Genomic DNA, 13,623 nt, shown 5'->3' with positions numbered 1-13,623 from the left:
AAGGAAGATATATGGCTATTAGTATTAGAGGGCAAAAAAAAAAAAAAAAAAAAAAAAGATTAAAAGAAGCCTTCAAGAAACTTACAATATACAAGAAAGACAAATGTGAGGAACATTTCATCAGTGATATTTTAAAGCACTGGATTCACCAAGTCCTGGATTTGAATGCTGGCTCTGTCATTTTTAGCAATGTGAGACCAGTCAAGTTACTGTATTTAGTTTCTCAAAATCAATTTCCTTGTGAGTAAAATGAGGATAATCAGTATTTTAAAGTTGAGATAATGCAAAGAAAGCCCTAAACATCGCCTGGTACATAATGAACATTCAATATAAAACCATACGACAGTTTGTAAAACAGGGTTAAACAAATCCATGAAGGAACATCTTCCTGATAGAAGGACTCAAGGAGACAGTACTACTTGAGCTGAGACCTAAAGGACAAATAAGTTGGCTAGGAAAACAAACTGATGGGAAGGTATTCCAGGCAGAAGATACCATATATGCAAAAATGCTGAGGAACAAAAAAGATGGCACGTTTCTGCATCAGTGGTCCTCCACCTTTTTGGCACCAGGGACCAGTTTTGCGGAAGATAATTTTTCCACAGACTGGGGGTGGTGTGTGGGAGGGAGATGGTTTTGGGATGATTCAAATACATTACATTTGAATCAACTAGATGGTCCCCATCTGGAAGTGATGGGAAATAGTGACAGATCATCAGGCAGTAGATTCTCATAAGGAAGGCACAACCTAGATCCTTCGCATGCTCAGTTCACAATAGGGTTCGCACTCCTACGAGAATCTATGCTGCAGCTGATCTCACAGGAAGCAGAGCTCAGATGGTAAGGAGAGAAATGGGGAGGACCGCTACTGGTCTGTGGCCCAGAGGTTGGGGACCCCTGTTCTATATAATAGAGTCTAGGGGAATCACTAAATAAGTCTATGCATACTATGTGAACTAAAGCAAAAATGACAACATCCCTGAGCCTTATCAGTTTCTTATTTGATGTGATCAGGGTGATTGTAAGAATTAAACGAGAAAAGACATGAAAAGTCCTGAGCACAGTGTTAGGCACAAAAGAGATATATTATTACTAAGCAGTAGGAAAAGAAGAGAATCATATACTTGTAGTCACGTGGATTTTGGAGCCATAGTCTTACTTTTAGTAAACTAACTAAAAATTATGTGTATTATAAAACACATCAATTTATGCTACAGTAGTATTTCAGTAATAGAGCAGGAAATTTACGAATACTAGTTACCTTGATCAAATATTTTTCCCATCTGTCTGCAGTAACAGATTTGCCAATCTTCCTCATCAGCTTCAAATGGAGCTCCACCAATTCTTTCGGTACTTAAAAGAAAAAAAAATATTGTTAGCCAACAAAATAAAACATTTGTAAACATTTAAGATTATAAAAAAAATAACCTTCCCCAACCCTGGATACTTTCTCAAAACAGACAGTGTTGATACTAGCTAACTTTTAGACCTCTGAATCAAAAAAGCCTAAACTACAGCAAGAAATGACCAAAAACCATTTTCTTAAAGATAAGCAGAAATATTCACATTTTCTTTCAAAACACCATCAAATAAGAGTAAAACCTAATATAAACTATGAACTTTGGTGATAATTATATGTCAATGTAGATTCATCAGTTATAAGAAATGTACCACTATTGTGGGAGTCAACAGTAGAGAAATTGTACGTGTGTGGGGACAGGGATATATGGGAACTCTCCACACTTGCTGCTTAATTTTTCTGTAAACCTAAAATCGCTCTTAAAAAAATAGTTTGTTTAAAAAAAATACCATCAAGTAAAAGCACTTAACTATACAACTAAAGTTTGTATTCTGTTTATCTGCAATAACAAATATTTGGTTCCCCTGCTGAGATTTCAAAGACATACACTCATAGAATTAGAAAGCAATCAAGAAATATGAATTCCAAGTTGATAGATATGTCAGAAATTAAACTAACGGTTTCCAAACTGCTTTGGAAAACTCTTCCAATCTATCCCTTGTCTGATGTGTTAAACTTCTCTGTAGCCTTTCTAGGAATCTTTGCTTGACAAGCTTCATGGACAAAAAAATGACTTACCTTGCATAGCACTTAGTTCTGTTTTCTGGATAGTTCTAATTACTAGAAAGCTACCTTTACTCTCAAAATCTGCCCTATGACAACTTCCTCTCCTAATTCTGGCTCTTACTCTCTAGTCTCAAAGGCAGTACTTTTAATCCCTCTTCTGTTGGAACCTTCAAATATTTGAGGACTGCTGTTATCTTCCCTCAGATTCTCTGCTTTGACTGTAAACAATCAGAGGTCCTCTAAATATTATTTAGGCATGGTCTGATTGTATTTAATTATATTAATTAGACCAGAGGGACACATACGGCTGTCAAAAGAAGCATTTCTCTTTTTTATTTTGAAACGGTATCTCACTCTTTTTGCCCAGGCTGGAGTACAGTGGCACAATCTTGGCTCACTGCAATCTCCGCCTCCTGGGTTCAAGCGATTCTCCTGCCTCAACCTCCCAAGTAGCTGGAATTATAGGTGCCCACCACTACTCCTGGCTAGTTTTTGTATTTTTAGTAGAGATGGGGTTTCACCATGTTGGCCAGGCTTGTCTGGAACTCTTGATCTCAGGTGATCTGCCCGCCTTGGCCTCCCAAAATGCTGGGATTACAGGCATGAGCCACTGCACCAGGTCTAAAATGACCATTTCTCAAATCCCAAATACCACTAGTAACCTTAGAGAAATTACAGTATACTAAGAAGATCCCATACTCAAATATATTGGCAAAATGTTGGATCAAAAAACAAAAAAGTTTTTCTTTTTTTTTAAACCACAGGACTGTTGTCTTTATCATACGCCCTTTGTGCATTGTGAATATCCAAAATAGGTACACAATCTGCAGCATTCTCTAACATATTTGCTCCACCATCTTGTAGGATACAAACACTCTGAGGGACAGGTTGGGAAATGATGACCTAATATTTTTCAGTCATTCTTTCCTTCCCTACTAAAGTTCCTTCTAAATTTGAAACACTTTGAAATATAAAAACATTCACCCATTCAACTAATTTCAATGGGTGAACTATTAGTAAGAAAGAAACAGTCCCTCTCTCCTTAATGAGCCTACTTGAGTGAATCTTCATAGCACGTAGAGTGGTGGGTTGGGGGTGGGAGTGGGGAGCATTCACAACAAGTAAACAGACAAATCTACTAAGATGTGAAGTATGGGGTTAAGGGTGGAATGGAGAAAAGGAGGGAAAGGGCATTGCTTGCACAAAAATAACAGATGCAAATAGCTAAAAACCCAAAAAGAACATGGAACTGGAGGAATGGACATAGATAATTACAGCCTAATGAGGCCGGGCTCAGAAGTTTAGATTTCATGTAAAAGTTTAAGCAGGAAAGTCTGCTGCATTTTAGAAGACCTTAATGACTGAATTGGAGGAAGACAGATTTTTAAATATTAATAAAACAAGTTTTTATTTGCTTTTTTGTTTTAGGAGGTGGGGTACAGGGCCGAAGCTAGATATAAATTCAGGAAAACCTCAATCCAGAAGATAGGAGTAGCCTAAACTAAGGTAGAGGTGGTACAGAGAGAAGTGGACAGATCCGAGAAATGTTTAGGAAACAAAATTATTAAAACTTAGTGATTGACTGGTTGTGCAGTGATAAAAGATCTGGGCTGGATTCTCAGCTGCCCCACCTATATAAGGAGACAATGGTTCCGGTCGAGTCCTTTAAACAATGAAGCTCAATTTCTCCATTAAAAAAGGCTGTGTTGGTTATCTCACAGAATTTTGAAACTGTAGAGCATTGTATAAATATAAAACACGTTTATTTCTGTTGTGTTTTAAAACCAAGGTTACCTTCTTCAATTTCTCCTTTTCCCCAAACACAGAAGTCTTGAGGGTTCTCCCTTCCTATACATCTTAAACTTGCCTCCTATTTCCTTCTTTCCCTAGGACATTACTATACCTTCTTGCGTCAGAAAAACAGCTATGGACAGTCTCCTGCAATCAAACCAATTTTCCAAAAAGACTGCTTTCATATTACTTCCCAGTTGGTAAGTATTTTTTATGGCTCCTAAATACCTACATAAACCCAGCCAGATTTCTTACCCTAGCCTCAGAGCCCCAATATTCAGTCTCATCCTAACTGCAATCCTTCTCTCTTACTTCCTGCACTAATATCCTCGATTTGAATCATTTTGCCAGTTAATGGTCCACTAAACATACTCAGCCCATTACCTATGTGGGCTTTATTAAAGAGTTATTTATTGTTTTCTGCCCACTTGAATCATATTTATCTTTCAATGTCTAGGCAATACAAGTCCCAAAAGTCTCTGTGAGAGATTTCTAGTACCAGCAACCTCTTTGTCCCTGGAATGCCCACTGTATTCATACTGTCTGTGTCACTCATTTAGCAGTTGGCTAAAACCTTTGCACCAGTGTTTTACGCACGTCCCCCACCAGTGTTCTATGCTACATAGAATCATGAAAGATTTTGATACTATTGGTATTATTTTTTAAAAGCCACTACAAGACAAAAATAAAAGTGAATAAATATGTTTTCATCCCACTTTACAAATCTACTCATTGTTGATTTAGGCATGTACAAATAGATTATATATTACTTGATTTATTAGAGTACTGGCTCTTCTACAGTCAGCACTATGCAACAGAAATGTAAGATGAGTCATATAATTTCAAATTTTCTAGTAAAATATTATAAAAAGTAAAAAGAGATTAAAATTAATTTTAATAATATATTTTATTTAATGCCCTATATCCAAAGTTATCTCAACATATAACCAACTTTTTTTTTTTTTTTTTGGAGACGGAGTCTTGCTCTGTCACCCAGGCTGGAGTGCAGTGGTGTGATCTTGGCTCACCACAACCTCCGCCTCCCGGGTTCAAGTGATTCTTCTGCCTCAACCTCCTGAATAGCTGGGATTACAGGCATGCGCCACCATGCCTGGCTAATTTTTGTATTTTCAGTAGAGACGGGGTTTCACCATGTTGGTCAGGTTGTTCTCGAACTCCTGACCTCATGATCTGCCACCTCAGCCTCCCAAAGTGCTGAGATTACAGGTGTGAGCCACCGCGCCCAGTCGATCACTATTTTTAAAGTATTACTTTCTTTTGTACTAAGCAAAAGATTTTACTTTTCGGACTATTTAAAATACACTGTGCATTTCACACTGACAGCACATCTCAATTCAAACTAGCTATATTTCAAGTCCTCAAGAGCCACATGTGGCTAGAGGCTATGTACTGGATAGTACTGCATAGTGTAGACCTAGTATGCTTAACATTAAAATTTATAACCCACTAAACATACCAATTGAATGAATATTTTGTTACAAATAGAACTGATACGCTGATAATCTTTAAGCGCACTAGTATAATCTGTCAATTGATAAGAAACAGGCTACAGGAAAACCAATCAACATTATAGTTTATTAAACATTAAAACCGCCATACTTTTTATGCTTTAAAACGGCACTGTCTATTCAGTAGATTGCTCCAGGAAGATTGAAATGTTCTGTATCTGCACTTTTGAATGCAGTAGCCATTAGCCACATGTGTCTACTGAGAAGTTGAAATGTGGCTAATAAAACTAAAGAATTCAATTATTAATTTTATTTATTTTTAATTATCTTAAATTTTAATAAACACATAGTAAGTTGCTATGGCTTTGGACAGCTGTAAAGTATCAATCATATATATACATTTTTTGAGATGGAGTCTCGCTCCGTTGCCCAGGCTGGAGTGCAGTGGTGCGATCTCAGCTCACTACAACCTCCACCTCCTGGGTTCAAATGATTCTCCTGCCTCAGCCTCCCAAGTAGCTGGGACTACAGGCACGTGCCACCACACTTTGGCCTCCCAAAATGCTGGGATTACAGGTGTGAGCCACTGCGCCCAGCCATCAGTCATATTTTTTAAATACACGATCCTTTTCTGAAACACTGACAAGCTCTAAATTCATTTATCGCCTGTAAGATTTCTAAAATAGTTTCATTTCCAGAAGATAATTATGAACTTCCTTCCAAAGATTTACTTATTAACTACTTCCCATCAATCCAAAAAACAGTAGTATTTGTCCCAATTAAACTGAAATTCCTCTACCTTTTCACATGATAAATTTCATAAAGTAACTTTTAACAAACCCTCTTCTTTCACAGGGCCTCAGGAGGTGAAAGATTCTGAAGGAGAAAGAAACAGTTAGGGGCTATGTGAATTCACAAAGGGTTGTCAATATGATGTAGGTATGAAGTAGCAGAAAAGTGGTAGAATCCCAGATTACATTACTGATCCAATTACTCGAAGATGTTTTATATTTTGACATTTTTCTAAGCATCTTTCTAGCACCATGTCTTAAAAATGTCACCACTCCTGCAATTCTATTGTGTTACTTATAATTTTACTTTTTTGAATGGTAGAAATGTACAGCACCTCATAATGGCTAAAGACATAATTCTTATCATTCTTCAATAAAGTCTTCTGCTTAAATTTAGTTTAAGCTTATAAGCAGAAATACAGTTATGAAAACAGTTGACTTTATCTAGGCCATTGATAAAAAACACTGATTTCAGATACAGTGATTCAAAGACAAGCTTACAATAAGCTTTTACTTACTGCCTAGTTTTTAGAAACTCTGTTGGGGGAGCATAGTTTTAGAATAATGAGACTGATCCCACAGGCCACTTGATCCTCGAAATCACTGTCATGTATTCGTATACCTTATCTTCGAAGAGTTCACTTAATCAATCATCCTAGTTTTCTGAAAAGCAAAGAAACAGCTCAAGACTATGAACTGTAACTTAGACGATCATCTAAAAAGGTATAGTACAGAAAGGCTGGGTTGTAGTGGCTCATACCTGTAATCCCAGCCTTTGGGAGGCCGAGGTGGGCAGATCACGAGGTCGGCAGATTGAGACCATCCTGGCTAACATGGTGAAACCCCGTCTCTACTAAAAATACAAAAAATTACCCGGGTGTGGTGGCGTGCACCTGTAGTCCCAGCTACTCGGGAGGCTGAGAATTGCTTGAACCTGGGAGGCGGAGGTTACAGTAAGCCCAGATTGTGCCGCTGCACTCCAGCCTGGGTGACAGAGTCAGACTCCGTCTCAAAAAACAAAACAAAACAAAACAAAACAGAAGTATAGTACAGAGATTCCAGCTAAGTATAAGCTCACCTCATTACCATTGCAGGAAAAAATAAATCTGAGAATAACTGTTATACAGGCAGATAAACCAAGGGGTATCTGCTGCTCCAGTTTAGATTTCTGAGTTCTATTGAGAATCATACTGTTGTTCCCATATACATAAACACACCAAACATGGCTCAGATTATTTCAGAACCAAAAACTAGAAAATTTTATCTGCTACAAAGAAAGTCATCAGCATACTACAAATATCAGCATGGCTTGAGGTGGTGATCAGACCAGCAATTCAGAAAGAAGAACAGTATTAAGAGAAATGAAACCCTGTAAAACTGCAGCACCCTGTGAAACCACCTTTCCTGAAGAAGAATTCCTTAAAGAGAGGCACGGCCTCTATAAAATGAAGTGAATAACCCACACAGCAGTCAGTCTTTAAAGGGATACTCTTTGCTTATACTTACAACCACCATCCTGGTAGAGGGAATTTGTGGTACTTGAGGCAATGGCTTCCAGTACCAGATGTCTCCAGCTCCAATCAGATGACCCCATTTCCCTCTTTCTATTCTTTCTAACTCAATTTAACGATCATAGAGAGGAGTTGGGGGGAAGAAGGAAAGGGACAGAAAGAGTCAAAACAAATTTAAAAAGAGTGATGTGACAGTACTTAAGGGGGAAGGAGGGATTTTTTCCCCCAAACTAATTTCTTTCCCCAGTAATTTCAATCTAGTGAAAAGTTCAAAGACTAGTACACTCTTTACCTAGATGCACCACTTGTTAACATTTTTGCCACTAAAAGGGAAACATATGACACACAGTTAAAACCATCAGGAAATGCCTCTTTAATAAAGATGACACCATAAAGATAAGAAACAGCCAACCAAGCCAAGGAAGAAGGGAGCATGCCAGGAAAAAGGAAATGCAGGTGTAAAAGTCCTGAGGAGGCCAACAGCTTCTTCCAATGTGGCTAGAAAAAGAAAAGGATACAAGATGCTGCTAGAGAAGGGAACAAAGGCCACGTCTTTGAGCTATGTAAAAAGTTTAGATTTTATTCTAAGGGTAATGAGAACCCACAGGAGGAATGCAGGAAAGTGTCATGATTTAAGTTCTTAAAAGATCACTCTTTTAAATCCAGGGTCTATTTGACAGGGGGCAGGAAGCAGGGGTAGATGGAGTTACTGAAGAAACAAAACTGTACTAATGCTGAGTGATGGGCACATGAAAGTCCATTATAAAACTTACTACTTTTATATATTTCATATTTTTCATAATTTAAAAATGTCCATAGGATAGAAAGATTACTTGGCTGCACTGTGAGGAACAAATTGGAGAGGGTATAAATATGACTAATTAGGAAGACATCGCAATACTTCAGACTGGATAATGATGGCTTGGACTAAGGCTGTGGCGCAGAGATGTAGGAAAGTACCCTGAAGGAAAACTGCAAAAATTTACAACTTTTCTAAGATTTTAAAACATTTTCTAAGAAGCACCTTTGCCAATCTTAATCCAAATAAGTGACTGCTTTATGTGTCCTGTACGATGATCCCTATTAGTTTATTTGTTCTGAAAAGCAGAAATCATGACTTTTAGTTTAATCACACTCATATTTCAGAAAGGCAATATGTACACACATTTAATAATCAAGTCAAATAAATGTATTTGTACCACATTTTGTTTCTGACACTTTTTTTTTTTTTTTTTGGAGACAGGGTCTCACTCTGTCACTCAGGCTGGATTGCAGTGGCACAATCCTGGCTCACTGCAGCCTCGATCTCCTGGACTCAACTGATCCTTCTACCTCAGCCTCCTGAGTAGTTGAGATTGTAAGCAGGCACCACCATACACGGCTAGTTTTTGTATTTTTTTTTTGTACAGACAGGGTCCCACTATGTTGGCCAGGCTGGTCTCAAACTCCTGGGCTCAAGCGATCTGCCCGTCTCGGCCTCCCAAAGTGCTGGGATTACACCTGTAAGCTACCATGCTTGGCCGGTTTCTCATACTCTTCATCATTTTAAAGGTCACATATCATTTAAATACCTGCACTTAATATAACAACTATGACATTACTAAAAACTACGTTATATGTATATTACAAAAGCACTAGAAAGTCAGGAGAGGGGGTACAAACACTGAATTTGTCGTTCATAATTGAAGGAATTACACAAGATGATATAAAGTCCTCCAGCTCTAATATTCAATGTCTATGTCTAGGTATTGAAGTATTTATTTATTTGCCTTATAACAAGGCAACAGTTGATAATACCATCTTAGAATTTTGGAACTGGAAGCAATGATCTAATTGACACTCTTTGACAGACTGGAAAACTTAGACCTGAGATGTGACAAGACTTGCCCAAGATGGAAAAAAAAAAAAAAAAGGCCAGGAAGAACCCAGACTTCTAGCCTTCTATTCCAGGGCTCTTTCCGATGTTTCTCCAAGTATCAAATGGATGAAGAAATAGTTCACAAGACCTAACTTATGAATCAAACCACTCTTTCTGCACAGCTTCGTATCTGGTTTTTGATATTCGGTTGTTCCTGTCTATGCACCTTGAGGCATTATCCATTTCTAAAACATAACCCTGTCAAACAGTTACTGTGGAAACAGAAAAATTATTAATACTCCTTCCAATCCATTCTCCCTTTCTTAAAAAACAGCACTATTGAGATGGAATGCACACACCATACAACTCATCCACTTAAAGTGTACCATCCAATGGCTTTTAGTATATTACATTATTTATTTAACAGTGGTAAAATATATTTACTATGAAATTTGCTATTTTAATCATTTTTTTAGTGTACAATCAGTGGCACCAATTACATGCCCAGCATTGCACAACCATCACACTATTTCCCAATCTATTCTTACAGTCAAATTTTGAAGCAGCCATTCTACTTCCAAACTGATTTTGGAAAATTTTAAATACAAAAAGCAGAGTCTGCTATAGTATATATGCTCAATGGGGGCAAACGCTCGTTCTTGGAGGAAAAAAATCTAAATCTGGTCCTCTAAATCTTACTTAACCTTACCTGTCAAAATCTTATTCCTTTATATTTAATGTCTCTTGCTAGAGAAAAATTAATTTAAAATTAAATTACACTTTTCTCTTCAGTGGTGTAATATTTTTTAAAAATTCAAAAGCAAGTGTTGTTACTCAAAATGTAATATGCTATCATAGACAATGCCCAACCTACAAAGTGGCTCTATCCCACTGAAACCCACACAAAACTTTAAACCACCCAGTTACCCCTCAAAAACTAATTTTATCAATAATGTTTACTACAATAGATAAAATTATCTTATAATTTTAATATTTAAAGCAGAAAAGGCAGGCACACTAGCTAAAAAAGTGTCTTAAATTTATCCCAAATGCTGATAATTAAGAGAAAACAAATACTTAGATTTCTGGCTAAGATCAAGTGTAATATCGGTTCTTATCAGTGTAATATCGACAACAACAACAAAAAATACAGAACACATGATCTAAGTAAAACCAGGAAAGGAAAAGAGAAAGAAAATAAAGGTAAGCTCTTTAACTTCATATAGTCCTAATTATCTTTAAGTCTCAAGTCCTAATGATCTATCTTCTATCTCCTCTTCCTTTTCTCTCATCCTTAGATGTAAGCTCCATGAGCACATCCACCTGCCTTTTTCATCACTGTATTCCCAGCACCAAGCACAGTTCCTACTTAATGGTAGACACTCAACTATTTGATGAACTGGAACAGGGACAAGAAAATAAAAAGAGAAGGAAAGCAACAGGGAGAGGGGAGTAAGCAAAGTAAAATATTTCTGCACACAGCTAGAAAAGAGAGTTCCAGGCTGGGCGCGGTGGCTCACGCCTGTAATCCCAGCACTTTGGGAGGCTGCAGTGGGCAGATCGCGAGGTCAGGAGGTCGAGACTAGCCTGGCCAATATGGTGAAACCCGGTCTCTACTAAAAAATACAAAAATTAGCCGGTCATGGTGGTGTGCACCTGTAGTCCCAGCTACTCGGGAGGCTGAGGCAGGAAAATTGCTTGAACCCAGGAGGTAGAGGTTGCAGTGAGCTGAGATCGCGCCACTGCACTCCAGCCTGGCCATAGAGCGAGACTCTGTCTCAAAATAATAATAATAATAATAATAATAGTAAATAAATAACAAAATAAAATAAATAAAGAAAGAAAAGAGAGTTCCCAGGCCAGGTGCTGCAGTGGCTCACACCTGGCAGATCAACTTTCTCATGTAACTGGGACCATAAGCATGTCCCACCATGCCTGGCTAATTTTTAAATTTTTCTGTAGAGTTCAGGTTTCCTTACTATAGCCCAGGCTGGTCTTGATCTCCTGGGCTCAAGTTATCCTCCAGGCTCAGCCTCCCGAAGCGCTGGGATTAACAGGTGTGAGTCACTGGGCGCAGCTCCCCTACACCCCTCAAAAAAGATGCCGGGCATGCTAACATGTGCTTGTAGTCCTTAGCTACTTGGGATGCTGAGGGAGGAGGACTGCTTGAGCCTAGGACTTCAAGGCTATAGTGAGCTATGATTGCACCAACTGCGCTTCAGCTTAGGTGCCAAAGTGAGACACTGTACCATTAAAAACAAACAAAAACGGGGAAAATACCTTCAACAGCATATTAAAAGATTCCTTTATGATTCAAAACCATAATTTTAGGTGTTACAAAATCAGTAGATGTTTCTTTTACAGACAATTCTACAGAACTATAAACTTATAAGAACTCCATTTCTTGGTGAAATTTATATTCTGTCTTTACTCCTTGCTAATTAGTGATCAGCTCATACCTTTTTTTCAGTTAACATTCATTTGACAAGCAGAGGTACCTAGATGGTAGCATACTATGTCATCTTATAATTTCCTCAGATTTTATCATAAAGCAGAATGAAATGAGCTCATTATAGTTTCTAGTTATTTCAATAAATTAGAAAATGTATATGAATGCACTTTATATATCATAAAGCAATACCCAAGCCAAAGTTATCATTATTCACCAGCAGATGGTGATCATGTCTTACTTAAAGAAAAATTCTGACACCTTATTCAGGGGCTAGCCAGCCAACTGCTAAAAATGATCAATAAGCAAACTAGGGTATCTAAATAAAATGCTGGTGATTTTTAAGTACAATCAAATGGAACATCAGCAAACACAAGCAATAAAAAACAGGTTTAGAAGTCTGAAGACTTCTAAAGGAACCGTTTTCTCTACGTGAACATTTGCAAACTGGTAATTAAAGATAACAATGAATGTGTTTCTGGCAATCCTATATAGATTATTAAACCACTCATTCCACACTGAACTTCTTGAACTACAGCCAGAAAAACTTCTACCCAGCAAAATGGTGACACTAAACCATTTAGAAAAAAACACAAGGACAGACTAGTACAATAAAACCCCATGACCTCATCACCTCACTTAAACGATTATAAATAAATGAACGAGACATTTTTTCTTCTCCAATGGAAGAAAAGCAAATTCTAGATATCATTATTTCATCCATAAATACTTCAGTGTGCATCTCTAAAAGATAAAATTGCCATAATACCATTATTATCTCTTTGAAAATAATCATAATACCATTATGATATTAACCATAAATATTTTAAAATAACGAATCATTATTACCACATTTTCAAAATTAGTAATCCCCACCAGGCGCGGTGGCTCACGCCTGTAATCCCAGCACTTTGGGAGGCCGCAGCAGGTGGATCACTTGAGGTCAGGAGTTCGAGACTAGCCTGGTCAACATGGTGAAACCCTGTCTCTACTAAAAATACAAGAAATTAGCCAGGCATGGTGGTAGGCGCCTGTAGTCCCAGCTACTTGGGAGGCTGAGGAAGGAGAATTGCTTGAACCTGGGAGGTGGAGGTTGTGGTGAGCCGATATCGCATCATTGCACCCCAGCCTGGGCAACAAGAGCGAAACTCCATCTCTAAATAAATAAATAAAGTAATATTTCCTTCTAAAGGTTCAGGAAAGTTGAGATCTTAATGACATTTTTAAAAGAGTTCCACCAAAAGTACTGAGTTGTGCTGGGTGAGGTGGCACACACCTGTAATCCTAGCTACTTGAGAGACTGAGGCAGGAGGATTGCATAAACCCGGGAGTTCAAGACCAGTCTGGGCAACATAGCAAGACCCTGTCTCAAAAACAAACAAACAAACGAACAAACAAGCAAACAAAATTATTCAATTGTATTGAAAAATTAACATCCTTACTACTCTTCACTGTTGGCAAAGAAGCATCATTATCTCAATACCTAGTTCTTATGTGTATAAAATCTAACCTAACAGAAAATAAGACAAATAGTATCTTAAACTTCACGCATGGTGGCTCACACCTGTAATCCCAGCAGGCTGAGGCATAAGGATCGCTTGAGACCAGGAGTTTGAGAGCAGCCTAGGCAACATAGGGAGATCCTGTCTCAGGAAGAGGAGGGGAAGG

At 37.9% G+C, this 13,623-nt stretch overlaps 1 protein-coding gene across 1 annotated transcript in view; it reads right to left on the bottom strand.

Moving 5' to 3' along the window:
* Window positions 1–13,623, bottom strand: part of RSF1 (remodeling and spacing factor 1) — a 161,725-nt gene that overhangs the window by 110,426 nt on the left and 37,676 nt on the right. The window contains exon 2 of the mRNA XM_011989727.1: window positions 1,262–1,353. Coding sequence (XP_011845117.1) covers window positions 1,262–1,353 — 92 coding nt within the window. The remainder of the gene's footprint in view (window positions 1–1,261; window positions 1,354–13,623) is intronic.

Source organism: Mandrillus leucophaeus, unplaced genomic scaffold (genome assembly GCF_000951045.1).
Source record: "Mandrillus leucophaeus isolate KB7577 unplaced genomic scaffold, Mleu.le_1.0 Scaffold360, whole genome shotgun sequence".
Taxonomy (NCBI): domain Eukaryota; kingdom Metazoa; phylum Chordata; class Mammalia; order Primates; family Cercopithecidae; genus Mandrillus; species Mandrillus leucophaeus.
Note: the sequence above shows the minus strand (reverse complement) of the source record. Positions and strands in the feature narration are given on the sequence as shown.